The 20,392-nt window shown below is 36.8% G+C and overlaps 1 protein-coding gene across 2 annotated transcripts in view; it reads right to left on the reverse strand.

Annotated features, from left to right (window-relative positions):
- The window catches only part of KPNA3 (karyopherin subunit alpha 3), a 54,085-nt gene continuing 33,693 nt past the window's right edge, over window positions 1–20,392 (reverse strand). Inside the window, exons 4-17 of one of the 2 annotated variants that reach the window (XM_061353090.1) lie at window positions 19,956–19,985; window positions 19,809–19,861; window positions 19,624–19,719; window positions 17,219–17,304; window positions 14,275–14,361; window positions 13,717–13,886; window positions 12,596–12,640; window positions 9,908–10,039; window positions 8,486–8,614; window positions 6,716–6,820; window positions 6,509–6,580; window positions 6,248–6,410; window positions 5,265–5,359; window positions 1–2,729 (exon numbers count right to left, since the gene is read on the reverse strand). In XM_061353090.1, coding sequence (XP_061209074.1) covers window positions 2,631–2,729; window positions 5,265–5,359; window positions 6,248–6,410; window positions 6,509–6,580; window positions 6,716–6,820; window positions 8,486–8,614; window positions 9,908–10,039; window positions 12,596–12,640; window positions 13,717–13,886; window positions 14,275–14,361; window positions 17,219–17,304; window positions 19,624–19,719; window positions 19,809–19,861; window positions 19,956–19,985 — 1,362 coding nt within the window. In that variant the 3' untranslated portion in view covers window positions 1–2,630. The remainder of the gene's footprint in view (window positions 2,730–5,264; window positions 5,360–6,247; window positions 6,411–6,508; window positions 6,581–6,715; window positions 6,821–8,485; window positions 8,615–9,907; window positions 10,040–12,595; window positions 12,641–13,716; window positions 13,887–14,274; window positions 14,362–17,218; window positions 17,305–19,623; window positions 19,720–19,808; window positions 19,862–19,955; window positions 19,986–20,392) is intronic. The other variant, XM_061353091.1, reaches the window with a different exon arrangement.

Consider the following 20,392-nt stretch of genomic DNA (forward strand, 5'->3'; position numbering starts at 1 on the left):
TGACTGCATTAGCGTACTTTATTCATTCTTGTATAACATACTTCAAACTTTGATGCGGAGTTCTGCTAACTAGTATCTAGTCAAAAACTCCTAAGTCAATCTGTGAACTACGCAGTTTCAGAATCTTCAAAATAAGTTCTTGAATTTTTTATAGTATTTGATAGCAGCTTTTTATTGGTTACAAAACCTAAGCCCATATACAAAATTAGGAACACATTTAGATGCCTCTTTGAAAGAACGTTTTAGTCTATTTTAACTGATAGTTTAAAAAAATAATAAAAACAATGCAATTTTAAACACTGTTCTGAAAACGTAAAAGTGCAGCAATATACTTTGTTTCCTTTATTAACTATGAAATGGTGCAATCCCAATCAAAAGCTGATAAGGTCACAACAGAAAGAACTGAGCAAATGCTTTGTCCTGCCTTACCCAGTTCTCTGATGTTCACTTTTAATGTAATGCATTGAGTGCAAGAAAAGGATCAAATCTTCACAGTAGTGGAAAACTGTTGTTTCAGTATCAATTTGTATGTCACCTCCAGGATAATAAGCTAGTGCAGGCGGAACAGGGTATCCGTCAGTCTATATGGCATACAGGGACACTAAATTGAATTAGAAGGGGGGAAGTATTTGTTCACGTTAACATCTGCTGGAACTCTAATTTCACAAAAACTTTGTGACCTTACCTAACTTTGACTTTTTATTGTTTAGTTTTTTAGCGAACACCACACAGTTTCAGGATTTTTAGACTATAGTGTGTGAATAGGATGCAGTTACCATATGAAGCTTCAACTCAACTTTTGGGAAAAGAAAAAAGGCACAATGAACTTCAACTCAATTTTATGTGCACAAGAGTTGAAAAATCTGAGCCACCTTAAAGAGAAATTGATTCTAAAATTTATAAAACCTATAAATAATCAGAGGCCAAACCACTATATTAAAACAGATTATCTAGCAAGTAAAAATCTTGCAGTTTAAACATACGCTTGTATCCAGTTGAGATACAAGACAACTCACTCTTTAAAGTGGCTCCACCTTGGCAGATATATATTTAATGAATGCACACCTGCTATGCGTTGTTCATCAGTGGAAAAACAGCTGATCCACAAAGCTCTGATGGCATCTGTCCTTATCTTCATCACAGTAAATACAACCCACATCCAATAACTAAATTAGTTTAGATTTTTCTATCCCTTCACATCAATGCATTGGGAAATTACACCCAGTAAACAACAGCAACAAAACCAGTTTGTGTGACAGCTTACAGAATTTCAAAGTTATCAATCTTCACCCCAGCTATACCAAAATCCCTTTGAAAATGACTGGGTCAGACGATTTTCCAAAAGCAATGACCTTACATACCTTACATAAAGTTATTTAATGTGCGCTGCACATCAGGTTGATGCTAAATAGCGGCAGCTTCCATACAGCCTCACACGTCAACCAGTTTGTATCTTTTTCTAATCATGTGAATAACATTTGAGACTAACTTCTGAATTACTCTTCCGATACTCCAAGAATGAAGCTTTTATGACGCTTCTAAGTAGTTGCTGGTTTGTTGCCAACCACATCATCATAAGCACTGATTACTAAGTAAAAAATAGTTTAAGACTAAATTACAGTAAACATGAAAGCTCCACAGTTTAAACCCAATATAAATCAACCATATCCAATTATCAATTTAAAACAAAATATATTGACTACTGAAAGTTGAAAGCAAGATTCTTTTTAACTAATACATTTTTGGACAGATATTTTTTTCTTTTTCTACAGTCTGGGACTCTTGCTTTCAGCTTAAACAGAAGTTCAAGTCCATAACAGGTTGTAGCTCAGGTAAAATACCATGCACAGCATTTGATTACTTCAAAACAGCAGGAACACACAGGCTGAAGTGAGTGGTCAAATAGGGCTCGCTGTTCTCAAAAATTAGGTATAATGGCAAAAGCTTTACCAGTCCAAATCTACAGTTCGTTCTCCAACCCTGGTTTCTGAGGCAGTTAATGAACACACATCAATTACTGATAGCTGAAGTAGTTTTTTTGTTTTAAACTTAAGTGTTTAATCAATTGCCAAGTGTTTGTTTTTTTTTGTTTAAGTTACTTTTATTTCAGTTTCACCAATGAAATTCAATTGGCTTGCATTTTTGAATCTATTCTTCCACATAAAGTATATGAAAATATGTTTGTGGAGGACGATGATGGAGGCTCAGAGAAACTGGGCCCCTCTAAAGTCTTCCAAAATGTATGCATCATACCAAAGTGTCTTGATCCACAGCGCACCGTTTTCCAAAGAAGCTACTTTTCCGTGGAAAGCCAATGTGCCACCACTATGGAATATTCTTAACAAAACTGCAGATTGCGGTTTTCAGCATGTGGCACCAGGAAAAAGGCAAAAAAAGGTGGTTGGGACTGTTAAAAAGAATTCTGGAACAGTTTAAGAGATCATGCATATGCATTTACAGTCCATGTGATAGTGATGTTTGGCAACTGCAAAGTGACCAATACATGGCTTGCTTTAGAAGCATCAAAACGAAGAGGCGTGTGTGTCTTGGAGCCTTTTGTTTCTTCACTTGGTAGCCATCTGGTGGTGCTTCATTCTGGTGTGGGACAGAGAAGCTGCACTTTTTTCGACTTAAAAATTAAATTCTTTTGTTTGAAGGTTGGCTGTTGGGTCAAAGTTGTAAGTACCTCCTTGAGTGGCTTCGGGAATGAGACTGGGATCTTCATCGATCTATAAGATACAACAACAAAAACACATGAGAGGCCAATTGCCTGCACAGTTCAGTACGTGTAGAAGAGATTCACAAATGCCAATCTTTTTTTTCTTAATATTATTGCAATAAAATAAGACCAGTTTTTCAAATCCCATTTCTCAGTTATGTTGATAAAGAACAACACATTAAATCTGTTCTAATACTGTTAGGGAAACAAAAAATTGTAACGGTTAGAGACCAGGTTGCTCCTTGGTCAAAACAATTACTATTTTAGGTGTGTGATTCAATTTTCAGTGCCAATTTTTAGTACTTCTGGAGTTGGCTGATCACTGGTTGTGAATTCCAAAATCAGTTTTGTACTTTCGCCCGTTATTTTCTTTTTCAACATGAAGATAATCTCTATCAGCAACTGACAGAAATACTTATATAAAGCTTAAAAGAGTACTCAGTATCTCCTGTAAGAATCTGGTGGATTCTTACGCATTTCAGAGCAGTTTTATATAGCTCTCATGGGCCAATCTGATTTTTTTAGAATCCAAAAGTACATCATTACTCTATGTATACAGAATGAAAGGCATCAGTATCCAACTTCACCCAACTTCCTCAGAGCTGTTAGAATGTAGGTATTTACCACCTCTAGGAACAGCAAATAACATGATCAGTATTATCAATATGCAGAATTTGAAACGCTACCCATCCTCCTCCAATGACCAGCTGCATCTATCCTCCAAACATGCCACCTCTACAAACCAGGCTACAGGAACCACTTGTGTCAAACCGTGTGTCATTCTGAAGAAAGGTTAAGAGCCTTTTTGTGGGGGGGCCAAGCTTTCTAAGATCTGACCTTGGAGCAGTCCAGAGTCAGAAATGACTCATCTAAAATCGTTGTTTCTCTTTATTTTGGGAGACAATACCTAAATTGGAGGGTGAAATTAAGGCCTTTGGTGACAGCAACAATCTGCATGAGCAAGGGTGGGGCATGTCATGCCCAAATGAAGATCAAATCTGGTTTCAGAATGCTTTGCAAAATGTTTGCCGGTTAATAAATTAGCACTTCTGCCTTCTGCAGGAGTACTACAAAATACACATGCCTTTAACACAATAAACTGAAGTCAGAAAGCCATTAGTGCTGGTCCTTTACAAAGCTGTGCACTTTACAGGGCTCAGCAAAGGAACAGATGGGATTTAAAGTGAAGGGATATCTGGCAGCCAGCAAAGTCTCATGAGAATACAGAAGATCTCGAAGTGACAGAAGGCAGGAATACTCATGGGCAGTCAATCTTAACACTGCCAAGCAGGATAACATAACCAGGCTCTTACCACCCCAGGGCAATTTGGATTTTCTTCCCCCCCCCCCCCCCCCCCCGTCTTATCACTAATCCTCACATGAGATGGGTTATTTTCCTACTTGTAATTACCACCTGAAGATTGGTCTGGTTTTATGTTTGAACTCCTATCTTCCAGTCATGGAATTTCTACCATTTTAAGTTTTAGAAGCCCCAGAAAACATGGTAGAAGTATAAACAATAATCTGAAGTCCTTACTCCTGAGTAAAGGAGCAAAATTCAGCAGATCAAGCACAAATTAAATTGTGTTTAAGTAAGAAGGAAATGCACAAAAGGGAGCACTAACTCCCCTTTAGTGTTTAAAAGGGATATTTTTCGACACTCCCCACTCCCCCCCGTAGACTAGACACTAGGTTTTAGCTACAGAAGTCTTGGAGTTATTCTGGAGTTTATTAGACACTGCTCACAGAATCATTACAAGCATAGGGAGCTTTTCGCATATCTCAACTTCTGGTGACTAACTTTGCAATCCCGTGATGGGCCCAAGAACTGAAAATTTAAATTAACAAGTCCTAAAGTTAGAGCTGGTATCTGGAGAGTTCAACTTAAGAGGAACTGAAGACACAGCTCTGCTAGGCTGCAGAACAACAGACACCCTGGATGGCCTTTATTATTTGTCTTCAAATTGCTTGTTGAAATGCTTCTGAGGCATTCACAGCCAGACAGTAGCAGGAAGAGCTAGAACCCAAAGGCTCAAAATACCTAACCAGGGTGCAACCAAATACCAGATGGTCTAGATCAATAAGTTGCAGGAAGTGTTAACAGTTCTGATGACTCTTTTCAATGCAGAAACCACACTGAGCAATTACAGACATGAAATACCCTAATCTACCTGAAACTAAAGATCCACCCCTCCCTCCAGACTGATGTATGAGAAAGCAAAAAAAGAGCCAAAGAACTGTTTAGATTCTAATCTCAAGAAATTACATGCAAATTTATATGTCAGTGTGACAAAATTAGGTCAGTGTCAATCAATTTATTAGGCAAAACCAGAGCAATCATCTTGATGTTGTTAAAGAAAATTCTTGGTATCGAGAAACTCTTCAAAGACTTGCAATTAAGGGAAGCTGTACTGAAAAAGGAGTGGGAAAACTGACTTCCCAGACATTCCCTATGTTCATAGCAATTGGAACTGAGGAACAATGACAATGTACTTGCTAAGCTAACAGCACAGCGCATACACTCATCAGTCTTTAGCATACTTACATCATCACCAGAGAAATACTGATCTATGATTTCAAATGCTAGTTTATAGATGTCTTCATTCTCATGCTGTTGCAAGGCTTCGATTTTCTCTAACCCTAAATAAAAATAAAATGTTTTATAAGTTTAAACTGGAGTTACTGACTACTTTGAAAAAAAGTAAGAAAAATAATGAAACATTACTACTGAAACATACTAGAAAGTATGTAGGTCAATTTGCAAATACCATCTACAAAGTAGCTATCTTTATCTCTTAAGAGAAAAGAGAAGTAGTTTGGGAACTTTTGTATACCATGGAATATCCCATTTTATGAACAAGGGATAATGGAATCTTCTCTCTTTTCAGATAAAACTCTCCGTATTTAAGACTCACACATACTACTTTTGTTTCAGTCACTGTGCTTTCTGTATACCATCAAAAGAAAATGGCTACTTTTATGTGTTGCATAGGAGTTTAAAGCAGCAAGGCAACAAAACCCCAAACTAAGAGCAACTTAAAACACTAGTCCCATTCTCAAACAGGATATGGAACAATACAAGGGAAAAAACTTCCAGTGCCGTAAATTCTTCAATATCCTTTTACTGTTATCTTACTGTAATACATTAATTAGTATGTGCTAAAACCTGGATTGCAGTGTCAAGATGACTCCTCATCCTGATTTGGTTTGTAATGAAATGATCCTAACAACTGCTTCCAAGGCAGTGAACTAAAGAGAGAACTGTGTTTTACCACAGAACAAAAGTATATGCAATAATCAAATTAAAAGAAGTACAATTCTCATTTAAACTTAAAGAATACTCAAGCTACAGAAAGCTCCTTCAACAATTCTTCCAACATGATCGTCTCTAAACCAAACCAAACAGTCTCACTTAACTTACTCGAATAGCCATGGTAAAAAAATGCTGTAGTAAACATGACCAGCAGCAAGGGGAAGACAGAATAATATCCACCAAATTAATTTTTTAAAAGCCTAGTAAGTACTAACCTCCACACTCTTCTATAATTTCAGCTATTGTGCTGGCCTCATCACCAGCCATTATCAGGATGTTTTTCAGACCATCCAGCACCACCTGTACCACTTGAGAATCCTTTACTGAGAGTAGATTGCAGAATGGTGGGATTACATTTTGCTGTACAAGGTATTCAACCTAAATAATGAACAAAAAAGTGCTTTCAACATTGTGTTTCTTACAAATGGCTGCATGTGCAATATTTTAGTGACAATTCGGAATCCTACTACACATACCTGATCTTTTCTCCCACTTATTGTCAAATTGCTAATTGCCCAAGCAGCCTCCTTTTGTGTTCCAAAGTCCCCCTGAAAAATAAAATTAATAGCTCATTAAAATCAGCATGGAAACATCTGTCAAGCTTATCATTAAAAATCACAGACTCCTCGTGTCAGATTTATAAAAAGAGGATGACAACTTGCATAGCTGATCGTTTGACTGACCTTAGCCAGCTGGTGTATGATCATAGGGATTAGCCCAGCATCTATTACAGCCTGAACTTGTTGCTGGTTTCCTGCTGTGATATTGGAAAGGAACCAAACTGCTTCCTACAATTGGACAAAACAAAAAAGCAAAACACTTTTAGAAACTAGTCAACAGATTAAAAAAAAAAAAAAACACACCAAAAAGCCCAAACCCAACCAAAATATATAAAACAACCTCAAAACCTAAATTCATACCATGACCAATCACTGAACAGAACCTACAGGTTTCCTCCTCAAATAGCATTTCTAGTACACAAACTTTTATTGCACTTTGAAAACCAAACATGCAGAGGATTAATCTAAAATAGACATGATTAATTTATGGGTCCAGATTATTACTTACAAGGAGTGCCTTCATATATCAAAAGCAGTACTGACTTCAGCCTTACATCCACTTTGCACTGCTGGAGTCACAGCCATGTTTTAAACTTTTGGTCAGTTTTGCAAAGGAAGCAGGAAAACTGGTAAAACCTCATACAAAAAAAACCCAACTTTTACCCTACTACTGACAGCTCAGTAGTAACTTTCTATGCTGATACAAAGACCACGAAATCCAACTACCATTTTCTTCCTGAAACACAAAGGGGAGCTCACAAAGCTCATTCAAGTATCAGAGGGGACGCTCAGTCCTGAGACTTCACCTAGCAGCCGTCTCCTTCAGGTGGTTCATCAATAATGCTAGCACCTATCTAACAGCAGCTCCAAACTCCTGGCTACAAAGGGGGATACCTGTCAAAGCAATCCAGAACATCTTAAAAAGGCTCCAATCTTAAATAAAACACAACCAGATGTGGCAAATAGCCAATTATGAAAAAAACATAATGGGTTCCAATTTTTAGGGATGTGCATCCTGCTTTTATTTGTATTTGCACCTCACAACAAACTTAAAATTTCTAGACTCCCCTTATACAAAAGTAATTCCTTGGCACTCAGAAGAGCTCTTCATCCTTCTTTTGTGAGAGCTACAAGGGCAGGCAGAAACAAATCACAGCAGTTTGAACTTTCAAAGATAAATTCTTTAGATCTCCTGACACTTGACAGGGCCTGAAGAAACAAATTCCTTACAGATTTCCCCTCAATGGTACCCTAAGCGGAGGAATCAACATGAGCTAAACAAAACCAGCCTCCTCCTCAGCCAGCCCTATCTGTGTAGTGGAAGATGGCACAATGAAAAATAAACAAATGCAAGTAACACAAACTACAGCTCTGGAAAAGTGGGCACTGATCACTTTCTTTCATCAAATTCCCCCTATTCCATCCAGTCCCTGCAGCAGTGAAGTTACCTCTGCCAAAACAAAGGAGAGGAAATGCAGGGAGAGTTTCAGAAAAAGACAGTGGCACGCCCTACTTCCTTGAAGGTGAACACGGACAAGAGAACAAACTCCACTATGAAATGGCAGAGTGGAAAAACTGGATTGTTAAACTGGATTCAACCAAAAGTAACACATTTAGTTATGAAAAACTATGATGCAACTACAATACAAAAAAGTATCACACTTCAAAGCAAAAAACATCAGTCTTCTCAGAAAGCACTAGGCATCAGCACTACTGCATGGATGCTCACTATGGCTGTTTGGCTTTAGTCCTAATGAAGCACCTGCCTCAAAGGCTGTGCCTTTACACAAAATAGTTCACATGCTGGAAATAACAGCTGTAAGAAATCCTTCTGTAACTCTACAGTTTTATTTCTTAAACAGAAAGCTCAAGTTAGGAAGAAACAAATCATACCTTGTTTATCTTCTCTTTTGGATGCGTCAGGAGATTTGGGAAATAAGACAAAACATCACAATTGAGAACAACTTGTGTCTGTTCATCAGTACCAGTTACTATGTTGCCTACTGCTCTCAGTGCTGCTGTCTGAATATCCAAAGTGGGAAGGAAAAAAAATTGCATGTTAAAGACATTGCTGTTACTTATGCCAAAACAAAGATCATTTGAAGACGTCTCTATAAAAACACTTTGCAAGATACAATTTAGCACTTCATCCTCTGAGCTACATCCCCAAAATGAGTACTGTTTCATCAAAACAGAAGTACACAGTATAGCATTTTACTGAATAGATGCACTGCAGCTCAACTCAACTAGTGTAAACATTATAAATTAAAAGGATATTAAACCATTAGAAAAGTTAATTCATCATGTATTTGATCTGAGGTACAATTACATGAGCTGCTTCTATGCTTTGACTATGTCTGCTAAGGTTGCTTATTTCTCCACTCAGCTCTCCACTACAAATTAAAAACCCCACAACTACTTTTCTTCTTATTGACTCTCAGTTGTCTTTCAGAAATGAACTGTATATAGAATCATAGAATAGTTAGGGCTGGAAAGGACCTTAAGATCACCTAGTTCCAACACCTCACACTAGACCACGTTGCCCAAAGCTCTGTCCAACCTTGCCTTGAATACTGCCAGGGAAATGCTTTACAAGTGACAGAATAGTGGAGAGACTCCTTTTCATTGAGTGAACTCTGGTCTGACATACTTCAAGACAGCTAAGTCTCACCCGAAGTACAAACTAAACAAACATGACAAATGCACAGATACATCCCCATCCCTCCCCCCCAATTGCAACTGTTCATTTATTAAAAGCAAGCACACATTAACTTTTGTTTCCCTTTGTCTTTGAAATCAATCAAACAAGCTCAGTTAAGCTACCTTTTACAGCTAATTAGAAATTTACTTTACTAAAAGGACTCAGCATCTGCAAACATTCAAGAGGTCCCAAAATACTGATTTCTGTGAGCTCTTCAGACAGAGTATGCACAACCATGTGTGCAGCAACAGAAAAGAGCACATGTGACTTAATCCTGGAAAATATAAAATCTGTTGTTGCTAAATATTTCAGGACTACAAAAGGAAGGCACCCTTGATACTCACACACTGCAAGTTAATGTTTAACTTGTCACTTCACTAAAATTAGGCTATGTTATTAAAATACTCACTATATTAGAACTGTTTTGTTCAAGTTGTCTTTCATTTTGATAATGTTTTTTCCCTAGTGTAGGTAACTCTTTTTGTTCAGTTCTACCTGTAACAGATGTAGCTATAAATGTTCATCTCAGTACTCCACTAACAGATACTTTAAGGCACACTTTCTTAGAAAATACCTTACAGAAGACTATTCAATAGCAACTGAACCAGACTTACTTGAACTTTAACCTCCTGATGACTCAGAAGAGGAACTAGAAAAGGTACAACTCCTGAATCAATCACCATTTGTATCTGTTCATTTCCACCATCTGTTAAGTAGGACAAAGCCCAAACAGTGTCCACAAGAATCTACAAATTGGAAAGACCATGGTTTGTTTACACATTGAACAGTAAAATCCACATAATGAAGGCTTAATTCAGTGATAAACGTTCTACATGTTGGGGGGGGAAGGGGGAAGAGCATGCAATTTATTTACAGCGAAACCTCAAACATGATTATGATGAGCCCTAACTAGTAAAATGTTAGATTATGTACAACTATGAAAACAGGGGCCATTTGTTCCATAATTTCTATATGTCCTCCCAATTTTTTTAAATTCAATACCACATTTTGGTGCATAAAGTGACAGCATACATCATCTCACAAAGGTAAACTGTTGGGCTCGATTTGCATTTCAAAGATAGCCAGCTCAGGTAAGCAGTCATGCTAGTAACTTCCTGAAGAAAATACTAACCCATCCTCTTAGCATTACTATAATTTGTTACTGTGTGCTTCTGATTACAGAATAGCTAAATTCTCTTAGTCCTTAATCCATCTATCTACACGTTAGTATTTCTGATCCATAGTGCACTTCTCTGAAGTGAAACTGCAAACTGTTCTGGATGTATACCTTTTCCTGCCTTCATACTAAGATTAAAATCCACAGCAAAGGAAAACAGCTCTTAGCTAAAAGACTAGCAACTACTGTAAGGTGACAACTGTTCAAGCAAAGCAAAAACCCACAGAGAAATAACTATCATGCAGGGAAATCTTAGTATACTGAAAAAAAAAAAGACTAAGTCACTGATGACTTGATAAGGATGATTTGAGAGCCCTCAAGAAGAAGAAAGGTACAAAAGATGCAGTAATTGAAAGGTAGTCTCTGACGCAGAAACAAAGCCAGCAGAAAGAGGGATATCAAATCACTTAAGAGATGATGTTAGGAAATGCAGGAAGAGAGATCTGAACCCCACTGAGGACATCACCTGTTGAGGCACCTAGATCTACTCTACAACAGGATACCTATTTAAAATTCCCAGCTATTCAGACAGCTAAATACCATAGTGCTGAAATGAAGGAAGGACTTTCAAGTCCTGACCCACAGGCTGCTTCCACCCAGCTTGTTGGACCAGACTGCACAGACCTAATGCTTTCTCAACACAGCCTGCTGCTGCCCTCACCTGCTAATGCCACAGGAACAGCAAAATGTGCTGCAGTGGAGCCAGTATCACAGCAGAAGCAGTGAGAGATGGTGCCTCACTAGTTTGCTGCCCCACAGCCCTGCTGGTGACAAGAGCAGCAGCCGCCAGAAGCACTCACAGGACTGTTGGCTGACCTACCTGCATCACTGACTCATCTCCAAAGATAGGTTTGCTGCTCCAGTACAGGGAGGCTGGGACCAGACTGGTACCTCCAAACTAGCACCTGACTCTCAGGATCAAAAAGACGGGCACCCTAATTGAGATTAGTCAAAACCTGGCATCACATGGTCTCTTACCTACTTCAAGAAGCTCTCATACAGTCATTGCTTGCAAAAGCTTTCAAATTTGGCCAGGAAAAAAAGCATGGAAGTTAGATGTATGTTTGGTTTTGCTATGAATTTCCATTCAAGTTTGTCCAGATTACGAATTGGAAAGTCACCATTTGCTATCTCCCACTCACATTACACTGGGAAAACCCTGGCAAAATTCCAGATTAAACTGTTTGCAAATATTTTGTGGAGCCAAGCTCACTTCACCATTAAAAGAGCAGCAGAAACACCACTACCACAGCGTGGAAGTAACGAAAGACAGTTCCACCTATCTTATCCTTTATCTCCAGATAAATTCACAAGGATTCAATCCTGCTTCTCTAAGTTGAAGGACCACTATCGGGAGCAAGAGTCAAAGACATTAAAAAGTCCTGACAGGAGGAGGATGAGAAGAGCAGCTCAGCATCCCTTATTTACACAGATCTTTGCTCCTGAAGTCCCAATATAAGACTTGAGGAGCGAAGTCCACCCCTCTAGGACTTAGAAAATGTACATAAACTCATGGATCAGAAATGTGGGAAGTACTGAAGGTTTAGTATTAAAACCCTGAAAAGTTGTCAAAGGTGCCAAATCCAATAGTTTATTGCTGTTCATTGAAGTATATTTTCCTATGTGATTTCCTTAGCCAAACAGGTTGCAAAGTCAGGCACCCAACAGGTTACAAAAGTCAGATTTATCTGTATGATCACAATGTTTGATTGGACTGATAAGTGGAATAATACGTTGTTTTTCCTACACATGCATTACATATTGTCTACGTAAAATTATAAACTGGGTCAGAACTGAAGTGAAGCTGATGGTAAAGCTGGCACGCTAATTTTTTTGTGCTCAATTCCAAAAAACAGGGGCTCTTAAAATGTAGTTGCTAGCGTAAAGGATAAAAAAAATAAAATAATAATTTTAGAAAAGATATTTCAGAAATTGTATTTGCACTTTCCTTTTCATGCTCTGAATGACTACAATTATATTATTCTTCATATTAAATTGTGCATTTACTACTTAATTATACATAAATTAACAAAAAAGCAAGTTTGCCACTTAAACGCAATCTTGCAGAACTCTCTCTCTAGAGAAATGAAAAATCTAGATAGCTAAAATTTTGAGAATTACTTACATTTATATCTGTATGGTAAATGAGAACACACAATGCTGGCAAAATCTGAAAAGAAGTTCATCAGTCATTACAGTAGAATAAAACTGGCTGTACAATCATACATCCAAGTACTGCAGTCACAAAGCTTAGCTTGAGACTGCATTACCATACTGCATTCACAAACTTTCAGCAGGTCATTTCCTCAAAGTACATATAAAAATATGCATATATATAATACTTAAAATTTGTAAAAATACAATACAGTATTGTATTTCATCGACACAGAAGGAAACGAAACAAAGAATAGAGATAAGACATCCCCTGCTATTTTAAAAGCTTTGTTACCACAGAATATAATGAAAATCATTACGCTTATATCAATAAATAAGACCCTCTTGGACTAAAGTAAAATTTTATTTTTGTATTCATGTTTGGAGAAAACAAAACTGAGACATGATAAGACTGCTTAGAACAGGGGTTTCTATTCGGTGAAACTTGTAAAAGTTTCCCTGCTTCATTTCTAAAAATTCATTGAACTTTAGTTGCTAACCATATTATAGTTCACATGGCTTCATGAACAGTACCTACACACTGGAATTTATCTGAAAAAGAAGAACGTCATGTACATTACAACTCTAGTTCTAGTCGAATAGCATCACTTTACTAGCTGTGCCTGCTCTATAAACACTGCATTTGCTCTGTTCACTGGTTTAAAAGGGCTTTCAGATGCTTCTCAAGTGGGGACTTGACACTGGCTGCATGTTCACAGCTAGTCGAAACACAAACTACACTACATTCACTAATTTATTTTCTGTAAGAATATTTCTATGAACAGAATCACATATGTAGCCTTTTTATGACAAAACCATGAAATGCTGAGTAACACACTTTCTAGTGTGTTAATTTTTTTGTTGTGTCCATTTTAATATATGGCTTATCAGTCTTTAGTCTTACTGTTTCAGATGTTACGAATACCTTTGTTACAGACTTAGTAAAAAGCATTAAATTGGTCAGATCCTTTAACAACTGGTAAAAGGCACAAAACGCTTGCAAAAAACATGCATAATTTTGTAGTATGACAATGTAAAAACATTTGCCTCTAGTCCAGAGTATAAAAAATTATCTGTCCCGTAATTCTTTACCTCCTGAACTGTCTCCATAGGCGGTGGGGGGTCCTTATTCCTGCAGAGATTTACAATGACCCATGTGACGTTCCGAAGGAAGGTGATGGGAATGGAGGGATTGATGAAGGACAGAAGAGGTTTGACAACTCCCAGTGATATGACATAATCTCTACACTGAGGACCATCACCTACAGAAATGAAAATTGTTGTAAAATAAATTACATTAAAAATGAAAAATCTTGAAATGTATGCAATGACATGTTGGGATACTGAAATTCTATGTTTCCTCACCAGTAGTCTACTACTAAAAGGTCATGTTCAATTACATATACATAGGTATAGATACATATGTATATTTTACAAGATACAAAGTTTATCCTGTTAATATTTGAGTAGCAAGTGATATCATTATTTAGAAAAATACATGTACATGAGTAATTCTGGCCACATGAAAAATTATATTAAGCCACAGAATTTAGAGGAAACATAGTCTCATATGATAATGCCAATGTTCAAAAGTCAAATTCTGAAAAGAAACGCCCCCTGAATTCAAACCATTATAATGACAAAAGTTACCTATAATATTTCCGAGAGCCCAGACAGCTTGCTCGCAAACATTCTGGTGTGGTGAATGAAGTAGTCTCAAGAAGAGGGGTACTGCGTCTGCAGAATGCAAAGATTGGATTTGTTTTTACTGGAACATGGTATATGCACAATACTTTCATTGATTAATATAAACCACTTTCCCTACCATGCCTTCAACATGTTTCTATTATGAAGAGCATACAAAACCTCAATTAAACATCTCTATCTCTATAGATAATAGAGAGCGAAAGAAGACTTGAGAACAAGCCACTATTAAACAATGCTCTCCACATTTAAAGATTTTCACATATTTCTCAGTGATAGGCAAGAGCCTCAGGTATGTAGGTGATAGGTTTCACGTCCTGGTAATTCAGATTTCCCAGTTACCCGATATCACAATACATACATAAAAGAATGACAAGCCTACTTGTGCAAATGTGCTTCAAATCTTGACTTTTAGAAAACAGCTTCCTCCCAGGAGGTGGCTATAGTTAGTTTCCATATGCAGTGAAGATTTACATCCATCTGCCAGTCCTAAGACACGTTTTAATTTGCTCTTATATAATGCAGGCAACATACCAGATTAAAGAAGTGTTACTGACTTTAAATATCAGCCTCTGCTAAATTAAATACATTTAATAGAGCTAAGAAACCATCCCGCTACTATTCCCATTGACTACTTCCCTTCAAACAAGCCATACTGCTTGCAAGACACCCATTCTTGCAGCAATTTTTAAACTTTATTTATGATCATACTTGTCCTATAGTCTTTCTGAGTGAAGAAAATAGATCAATTTATATACTGTTGAAGGAAATAAGTTCTTCTTGTATTAAGAGCTTCACAGGTTTTAAAAAACTGGAACACAATTTGTGAGCAACTGTGAATCAAAATCAATATCCTGTTGGTATTGTAAGTGATAATAAGCCAAAAACCCCTCATGTATTTTCCTGAAAAACAGCGTAATGAATAAAGGTAACCTGAAATTCCTTCCCTAGCCTAGATGAGTAATTCAGCTATTGCCTATAACTGACAAGTTAGGAGGGACAGCATCACACTGTTGCTCAAGAACACTCTCTGTTCTTTCAACAATCACCCTGCTTCCATTAGCTCAAGTGGAATATTCCAGCTTCTTTCTTAGTGATTATCAAGATTATACTTCAGTCATATGTGCATTCAACATATTTCAGAGAAGAGGGTCAAGTATGTAGTTTTTATTAGATTGCAAACCTGCTATGCTTTCAAAAGCAGGAATGAAATTATTTCGTATCAGCACTCAGGTAGGAGGACAGCCTGAGAAAGCAGGAGCTGTAGGTTATCTGATCTACTGCTCTCATAAAATTAATTACTTCTGCTCCAAACTGTCTTCTGATGAGATCTAGTCTGTGTACATAGTATTTTTCTTTTGCTGGGCCTTCCAACTGCCATCTGTCCCTCTTGACTGCAGGAGGGGACCTTCTTTTGTATTTAACCTGCACTAGCCTCTTCTATAGGTGCAAGGGTCTATAGCTTTGTTTCATCAATCCATCCCTTACCTAATGGCAGTTGGAAAGGCTGTTTTCCCTTAGTCATCTCCTAGCCAAAGCAGCAAGACTTTTAGACTAAACTTCTTCCATTTTCTCTTCAGGAGTAAAGCTGGCAAAATACTTTTTGCTTCTTTAAAGTCATTTTATCCATTTTCTTATTTTCAAGCACTAGCTAAACAGAATTTGGGAGAGAGATGTCTCAGCCTGAACTTTAAGCAATTGTTCAGGTGACAGCAGTGCTCTTTTGCATTCTGAGTTTTTACTATTTTTTTTCTAGATTTTTTTCTGCAAAGCTAATACTCTAAACAGCCTTTTCATTAGATTCATACATTTAAATATGATAACATTGGAAGGAAACAATGAACAGGTAGGGAAGGATGAAAAAACTTGGGATTAGATTTTCAAAGACATTTACATGCCAGAAGAGCAATCTAAAATCAGGTGCGCAAATCACATCAGGATTTTTTGAAATAAATTTTAGAAGTTGATTTTGTTTTCTTTTTAAAGGCTTTGGATTTTAACCAAAGTGCATTTTGATAAGCATTCTTATTGCTCCAATAGCTTAACTATACAGAAACTTAAAATCAGTGAGATATTTTATTAGCAATTAAAATATACAAAACAGCATTTTGATTTGAAAGGCAAGTTCATATACCTAAAAAAAACTAAAATAATAAAGTCACCATTTTCCCATATAAAACAACCAAATATTAACGAGCCAAGACAATTTATATATTTGCTTATCTACTGTGTCACTGTTTAATGACAAAACATTGTATTTAGCATAAAGGTGACTGTTTTAAGATAATGACACTGATACATAAAAGCTACATACATAATCCTGAAAAATTAATCTGAGTAATTTATCTTTCATTAACTTCAGAATTTCTCATCTCTTTTCATAATGGAAGTCTTACTGGTTAAACAAGAAACAAAGCGCAACAAACTCGGTGTGTACAGGAGATACTGATCATATGGTCAAGCAAAGGATGGCAATTTTAACTTACATGATCTTACATAACTATATGTGCTCAACATCTTCATTAAGATATACGAACATATCTTCGAGGTAGAAAGCATTACTTCGTAGCATAATCCCATAGGGGATTTAACGGTACATTATTTCAGAAATCAACACAAGAATTAGAAAGGACTGTCATTTTTTGTCATAATACAATATAATCTGTCATTCTCTATTTTCCTTATTGGAAAATGAAGTCTGGGACCCTTACTATTAATTGTAAGTGACAAACATTAATCTTTAAGAGCAAATGCAGAAGTTTTTTGAGAAAGAAGACAGACATGCATTTATTATTTTAATGATTAACAAATGGCATTTGTTATCCAAATATCCCATTCTCACTTTTCTCCACAACATCCACCACCCCTCAAAACAAACTGTAATACTTACTAGACTGTACGACAGCTTGAGTCTGCGCAGAAGTGCCTGATGCTATGTTAGTCAATGCCCATGCAGCTTCAAATTGTAATGACGGACTGTAATGAAACAATGTTATAGTAATAAACTGAAACATGATATGCAGATTATTTCATGGTTCATTTCAGATTACTAGCTGTATCCACTCTGAGATAGACACTCTACAGTTAAGCAGTGCCACTGGGCTAAAAGTTAAAGAAAAATCTAAGCCTGGATATTGCATGGAAAAAGCTGTAAGAATAAAAAGATTTTACATTCTATAATCTTTTGTAAACCACCCATCATTCTGACTTCATATTGGTAATAAAAAAATACCAAGTATACTGCTTTTATTTGAAGCACATAGAAATCAGTGAAGATGATCAATACTCCAGCCAACCAATTATCTCCTGTATGAAAGATTTTTAGCACCCTTCATCATAAAACTTATTTCTGGCTCTCTATTGGGTGACAGAGCTCTCCATATTCAACTGATCCAAACAACACTCATGTTTAGTGAAGAAAGTGCAACTGCCTTGCTGCCATTAGTTCTCAATACATTAAGCATGTCTGACCATAACTGATAAAAACTTGGACCTTCTAACCTTACAACCCAGATCAAGTGTAAGCTGGTATACTGGGATAAAGACATTTTCCTGCTGCATCACAGACAGAGGAAAGATCTAGTATCAGTATCAAATGACAGCATCATACCTGTATTAGAACTGACTTATTAAATGCATATAAAATTAGTTGCTAGTATTATGAAAGCTGGGGGAACATCTCTTCCAAGATGTCCATTAGCTGTTGTTTATGCAAACAGCAGTTTAGTAAAACAGTTTGCATGAAAACTGTTTTTCAAGCAAATGTTAACGGTTCAGGGTTCTAGAAGCTATAAAGAGTTTACAACTTATGGTGGTTAACATAACAGTAAAGTGTCTGGCTTTGGGAGGAGCAGAGAATATTTACTGGTAGATGACTTTTTCATTTCCATGCTTTTCTGGGTCTTTTATCGATTATGTTTTATATAGTGTCACAGCACCTGCTTCATTTCAGTTTTTTCTGTGCATTCTAAGGTTTTATTGGGGATGGGATTGGGAAAGAATTTGATAGGAGGGCCCAAGATGTGTAAACATGATGTCTAAAAACAAACAGTACCAGTCAGCAGCTATCTATAAACCTTTACATTCTAGGATCAAACACACTGAAATTCTAGTTTTAGGTCAGTCCTTCCTTTCTTCCCCTTCTGATAAGCATTCAGGTATAACATGAACAACAGCTTTAACAATGTTATAGAAAGTCTTTGCAGAGTTTACCTCTACTAAATATTATATAGTAATCACAATTAAAAGAACTGATTAAGAAAATGTTCAATTCTGAAAGGCTTATTAAACATTTACACAGGTGCACCACACAAAAACTAGACAAAATATTAAAATTAGGAGGAATTTCACAGCACTAAACATCCTACGTCTAGAGCAGACAGGCATTCATGATCCATTTTAAAATGCTATCTGGTTTGAACATCACTGCCAGCTGCTTTCTAAGCAACTGTTTTGTTAGACAAGCTAGAAACAAAGCTTCATTTTTTTGCAACCACCAAATTATACCCAAAATGCCAATTTGCAATTTTGAAGCTTCCAGCCTTTGTGGCTGCAGAAATAACCTTGAAATTGAAATACTGCAAATATATTTACAGCTGGCTGAGACCAAAGATAGGCTAAAACATTTACTTCAAATGTGTTAATCCCCATTTATCTGAAGAAGAGGCTCATGGATTGTAGAACATGGCATTTTTGTTACATGCCATTAAATCTGTGCAACTACATGCTCAGTGTTCTCTATCTCCTTTACTGAATCTCTTGTTTTCCAACAAAGAATCATAACAGACAGCATTCTCATTCTGTTCTACCATCACATGAGGGAGCACAGAGCCAGATGGAAACCCAATTTGCAGTGAGAACAAAAGAAGCTGGAAACTTAAGCTAATGCCCTTAATGAAAAAGATTACAAGTGTATTCTGGCAAAGAGAAGAGCTCTCTTCATAACCAGGCATATTCTCAGCCTTCACACAAATACACACAATATGTCTGAGATAGGTTTCTTAAAAACTGTGAACAAAAAAGTCCAAAATATTAAAAACAAATGAGAAATGTAATAAACAGAAATTTAGGTATTTCTCCGTTAGTTGGATATGCTCATGCAAGATTTAAAAAATATACTGACATTTCAGTGGCAGAATAAACACTCCTGGAGAATTTATGGTTTATCATCATGGAATGTGATCGACTATGTCCGATTACATGGTGCTATGAATCCGCAGTTTAATTTGAAGTAATGAGATGTGGTTTGGCATGCAAATTTTTGGTAAAAGTGAACATTTGTAAAAGTATACTTACTTATCATCCCTTTCTAGGCATTTTACCAGGATTGGTAAAATTCCTGATTTTATTAAGTCATCGATAGGTGGATTTCTGTCACTGGATAGGAGTTTTCTGTGAAATTAGATGTAAAAGTAAAGTAAGTAACTCTCATTATAAGAAGTGCATGGGAAATACATTTCTGTGCCTTTATTTATTTTTACCTTGCAGCTTGGACAGCACTCAGTTGGATCACTGGGTTGTCACTTGTGGCGTTCTGGAAAAAAAACCACAGTAAACCACAAAAAAGCACTGAACATGCACTTCTACTCAAAAAAAAAGAAAAAAAAAAAAGATTAAAGGTAACATACCTGCAGGATAGCTTCTAGTGTTACATTTTGCTTGAAAAGAAAAACAAGAAAAATTTTAGCAATTCTGTTGCTATAGTCTTTTTAAACATTTAATCCAATCAAACTAATTTTAAGAGTGTATAAATTCCTAACCTTGTATAGCAGCCTTCCAGTATCTGAAGGAGGCCTACAAGGATGCTGGAGAGGGACTCTTCACTAGGGACTGTAGTGATAGGACAAGGGGTAATGGGTTAAAACTTAAACAGGGGAAGTTTAGACTGGATATAAGGAAGAAATTCTTTACTGTAAGGGTTGTGAGGCACTGGAATGGGCTGCCCAGGGAGGTTGTGAATGCTCCATCCCTGGCGGTGTTCAAGGCCAGACTGGACAAAGCCTTCGGTGGCTTTGCTTAGTGGGAGGTGTCCCTGCCCATAGCAGGGGAGGGTTGGAACTTGATA

This window comes from Neopsephotus bourkii, unplaced genomic scaffold, assembly GCF_033783945.1.
Source record: "Neopsephotus bourkii isolate Nb327-2 ecotype Australia unplaced genomic scaffold, CSIRO-AGI_Nbou_v1 NB_663, whole genome shotgun sequence".
In the NCBI taxonomy this organism is placed as follows: Eukaryota; Metazoa; Chordata; class Aves; order Psittaciformes; family Psittacidae; genus Neopsephotus; species Neopsephotus bourkii.